Source organism: Ananas comosus, linkage group 12, assembly GCF_001540865.1.
Source record: "Ananas comosus cultivar F153 linkage group 12, ASM154086v1, whole genome shotgun sequence".
Lineage (NCBI taxonomy): Eukaryota > Viridiplantae > Streptophyta > Magnoliopsida > Poales > Bromeliaceae > Ananas > Ananas comosus.
In genome coordinates, this window is record NC_033632.1 from 10,805,924 (window position 1) to 10,811,049 (window position 5,126).

Consider the following 5,126-nt stretch of genomic DNA (forward strand, 5'->3'; position numbering starts at 1 on the left):
AAGATTAATATCTTTCCCAATAAAAAGAATTTATTGGAACTATGAACCCTTTTATCTAACTATCTAACATTTATAAATTGTGATTTCGCTACTTAACATGTGATTTGAGCAATTATGATTCTTCTATTTCAAAGTTTGGATCTATTATTTATTTTTATAAGTTTAATTAGTATATTTCATGTAATTCATGTAAATCTATTGAAATAAGCAATGAGTCGAAATTTTAATACCATCTAAAGACTCAAATTACATAAATTAAAATTTTGATAGCAAAATCAAAACTTCTAAACATTTACTAGTGGGCCCAAAATGAACCAAAAGTTCAGATAAGTTCCAGACACTTTAACCCTACTGTCCCCTCAACACACGAAAAGAGGGCAGGCTAAAACACTGTAATATTACGATTGTCTTTCGAAGAAAAGGCCCATAGTAATGCAACACTAACATTGGCAGGAGAACATAACACTAAATCCTTTTATAATAGATATTGTGCAGATATTAGTTGATACCAAGCTCCTGTGAAATGCATTGCATGTAGTGGGCATCCTACAGTTCAAATGATTGACATTCCTGCAGAGAAGTGCCGATGCATCCTAATGAATCATTGTTCTTATGTTACCCATATTCCGTCATCGGTACGAGGGAAGGATGTCAGTTTGGGACAATTCGAGTATTCCAAGCGCAATCGACGGGGGAAAATGCGAAGCAACTGAGACCATTCGATACTAAAGTCCTTCAAGAACTTAAGGCGCAACACCTTCACATCCCAAATATTGTCACCAAGATGAGAAAGCTTTCCTCCCCGGATATACAACCTTTTTAAGCTCCCCAATGCCATCGGATTTAACCAGGTCGGTGGCTCAGCTCTTGGGAAGCATCGGATATCTAGCTTTTCAAGTTTCTCAGGTGTAGAAAGTTGTAACGTCAAACTGTCATGCTCTGTGTCATGCACTCCCCATGTTATTGTCAACGACCGAAGGGCAGTGAACTCTTTCAGTTTATCAAAATCCCCTTCAGTAATCATCGACTCACGCCCAATGTTAATACTTAGTTTTCTCAGTTTCATCAATCTGGACAGATCACCGAGCCGGCATGGATCTTTACTTCTCGTGTTTCCAATCACAAAGCCCTTCAACACTTGCAGATTGGTGAGTGAGCTAAGCCCTTTAGGCATGTGATCTAGTAGATAACACTTTGAAACATCCAAGTGTGTTAGTTTTTTCAACAATGTGAGCTTGACTGGTAGCTCTTCCAAATTGTGACATGCTCGGAGATCCAATATAATCAGGTTGGTGAGATTGCCAATCGAATCTGGAAGTTGCGTTATCCTTGAAATGCCTTGGAGACTCAGGTATTTCAGTTCAGTTCCCAATCCTTTGAAGAACTCAGTATTTTCTGCTTCAATATGGTGGCGTAGCTTATTTTCTACTTCAATATGGTGGCGTTCCAAGCAACGCCACCGCCCAATTTGCATCACAGCCATATTTCTCAATCTTGGGTACGAGCTCTCTTCAAATTTCAAGTATTTCCTATCTATGTTGAACAATGTCCACACTTCGTTCTGAGCTATCGTAGTGCTAAAGACTAGTAGAGTACCATCCTCTTGGTTGCCTCTGAATGTTGATCCTGCATGTCCTTCTGGATTCATTGAAAGGAATTGGTTTTCTTCAGCAGCAGAAATCGTAAGTTCACGAATTTGTGACTGCAACCTGCAGCGGTCCACTACCCTATTATGCTCTCTATAAATGGGTATGACTAAACCTGTATTAATTAGCTCCATCAAGATGATCTCGCCATTCTCCTCAGCTGTTCTCCCATGTGTAGACTCCACAAGTCCCAGACTAATCCACCAGTATATCAACAATCTCTTCTTCACAACCGAATTTTCTGGGAAAACAGCAAGACAAAACATGCAATGTCTCAATTGGGGATCAAGCATACTTATGGTCTCCTCACTAAATGTCATAGCAGTACTCTGTTGTGCATAATTTTTTGCGCTATAGAGATGTGCTGTGTTTGATGCTTCCCCAACTTCGAATGTTGAATGACGTGAAGAACCGGATGTCTCAACACTCGAAGTGGCAATGACTGGAGAAAGCTCGGACTGAGGTATGAGAATTTCCTTTATAAATGTGATATACTGTTCAATATTTTGAAGCTCAGTTTTAGGGTGATTGGTAACACCGTCAAACATGTTATCCACATGTCGGGCCACAGCTCCAAAGTCATACATCAGATCTCTCTCCGCTCCACGTCTCTCAAGGAGAACATCCTTTATGTCATGGATATCCCTCACAATCTTCTCGAACATATTCTTCATCCCAAAATCATTATTCTCTTTAAGCACATGATCCTTGGCAGTCTCCAACTGTTTCAGCAATGGAATAAGAACATCTTCAATAATACTCACTTTCAGCATCTTAATTCAGCATAGGGTGATATTACAGTCCTAATTCATTTATGGAGACAGGTAGACAGATCAACATTTATCTTGCTCAGATATGTTGCAATCCTACACACCACATTTTCTTTTCCGTTGACCACTCCATTGCAGGTAGACAGGTGAGACAGCTCTTCTCCTGCCACAGATTCTGCTTGAAATTTTAGACATTTAATCCTGTTAGAAACTGGCAAAGATATTCAGCAGAAACAAGTGCATTATAATGCAAACATTTTATGAGAGAGACTTGAAATTTTGAAGAACACTGAAATAACTTATTTATAAGTCTGAAACTCTGAATAATCAACTTCTACATTCATAGCTACGTACTATCACAGACGCAACTAATTACTAAATAGAGAATAGAGTGAGGTAAGTATATTGTATATTGTAAAAGAAGCCTTTATCCACCTCTTAAGGAATCGGATTGCATAATTACATGAAAGTAGACGATGAAGAAAGGAAAAAAAAGGGTAAAAATGGTAAATTAATTCAACACCATGAATATGCTCACCTTCCATTAATCAGATAATTGGAGTCAAATCAGGAAAGGAATCATCAGATGGCTTGTTTCTAAGAAATGAAAGAGGGTTTGCTGAAAGTCAAAGACAAGTGTCGAGATTAGCAAAAACTTTGAGCATATTTTTGCAAGAATGCTATCGCAAATTTGTCTTGGGATCGTTTTGATTTTTAGGACTGCTATTACATAAAACCATAGGATGTGCACAAACCACATAACCATGCACTGATCCCACAGGCCACAGCTACAGCTTCCAGAACCACTCTGTAATGTGCGCAGACCAATATTCGATACATCCATAAATTGTGATAAATTTAAATTCGAATGTAGACTTGAAAGCCATGTACTCTTGTGTTGTTAATGATCTCTAGATGGCATATACATATCGTAATTTCTCTTATTATGGGCTGAAATTTTATAACACGTATCATTTAGTTTATATATAGGACAATAGCTGCATACATTCTAACGGGACAAAATCAAGTGAGGAACTCCCTAATGAGACCTCATTGAGGAGCTCTCTCCATCTGCTGCCGGGAACAATTAATGGGGGTCGGCAAGAAAATCCAATCTTCTTTATTAATTTTGAATCCGTTACTTACGAAAAAAACGCCAAGTCTACAACTCAAAAAGGTTGTAGGATTACAACAATCAATCCAATGGTTGTTATCCTACCTCCAGGGTTTATACAACCCTTCTTGGGCTTTAATACTTAAAGAAAAGAAAGTGATATGACTAGTAGAAATCATCATAAAGTTTTTCTTCCAACTTGCCCATTCTAATATTAAGAATCAAAGAGGATTGCATAAACCCTAGAGATAGGATTACAATCCTTGGATTGATTATTGTGATCCTACACCCTTTTTGAGTTGTAGACTTAGTATTTCTATTTAAGTAATGGATCCAAAATTAATAAAGCAGATTGGATTTTCTTAGCAACTCCTATTAATTGTTTCTTTAAGATACGTGCTGTTTAGACTTATGACAATAGATGGGGAGCGGTTCAAGAAGGTCTCGCCGGAGAACTCCCCTCTTTGAGTTTTGTTCGTTATGACAAGAACAATAATATCCATTTTTGAAATTCCTTCATTTTCTTCAAATCCTCCTACCCAACTAATAATTTCAGCGCCCAAAGAACTGCAATGAAACAGCGCAATCAGCTATACCTTATTTTTAGAACTTAAAAATACTTTATTTTATTTTATTTTTCAGCCAAAATCTGTAATATGTTGTGATCTAGCAAAATGTTTCCTTAATTTAAACGTATACTCCATGATTATGTAATATGTTGTAATCTAAAAATGAAACAAAGCAATCAACTATACCTTGTTTTTAGAAATTAAAGATTTTTTTTTTTCATTTTTCGGCCAAAATCTGTAATATGTTGAAATCTAGCAGAATGTTATCTTAATTTAAACGCGTATTCTATGATTAATTAAGTAGCCGTTTCAAAATGCAAATGTTTAGTAGTTGCAAGAACATATTTATATGCTTTTGCAACTACTAACATGGTATCGACACGTGAAAAAAAGAAAAAGAAAAAAAAAGAAAAAGAACAGGGCGAAAGAAAGAAGCTCACCGGCCCATCAAGCGTACGTCTCCACCATTCTTTCTCGTTTCTCTTCCAAAAGGCAGAAGAAGCACGGCTGGAATGGAGATTGGACGGTAGTATAGGCCGCAGAATAACATCTATTTTTCTATTTCTATTCAATTCTTATTATTATTATTTATTATTTATTATTTATTTTTATATTTTTATTATATATATATTTATTTTTTAACATTAAAGGAGGGTTGGGGAAACCTCAGGGTGACACCTATTCCCTAATCCTCTACTTCATTCTCTCTCTCACACACACACACACACACACATATATATATATATATATATATATATATATATATATATATATATATATATATAAAATTAGTTTTTGATCCGTACGATGCACGGATAATATAATAATATAAAATAACAAAAGTTATTTATGATATTGCATGTTACTTCCATACTATCAAATGCAGATTCTAAGACTTTACAGTCGGAAATGATTCGATCCAGTTTTCTAATTATTACAGTTTGATTGTGTTAGTGGAGTTCAATTTGTTATTATTTTGCTTTTATCACACTCTTTTTGTTTCTCGTGAATTGATAGTTTGATTGGG

General features: G+C 36.0%; 1 protein-coding gene across 6 annotated transcripts; it reads right to left on the reverse strand.

The window, feature by feature from the left end:
• On the reverse strand, positions 247-4,722 carry LOC109718256 (disease resistance RPP13-like protein 4). 6 transcript variants are annotated; one of them, XM_020244397.1, is made up of 4 exons: positions 4,540-4,722; positions 2,955-3,035; positions 2,521-2,591; positions 247-2,368 (listed from the first exon to the last, which is right to left on the reverse strand). In XM_020244397.1, the coding sequence occupies exons 2-4, from the start codon at positions 2,959-2,961 to the stop codon at positions 611-613; spliced, it is 1,836 nt and encodes a 611-aa protein (XP_020099986.1). In that variant the 5' UTR covers positions 2,962-3,035; positions 4,540-4,722; the 3' UTR covers positions 247-610. The 6 variants fall into 6 exon arrangements, with proteins under 6 accessions (XP_020099986.1, XP_020099984.1, XP_020099987.1 ...); XM_020244395.1 differs by having other exon boundaries at positions 2,521-2,594; XM_020244398.1 differs by having other exon boundaries at positions 2,955-4,097.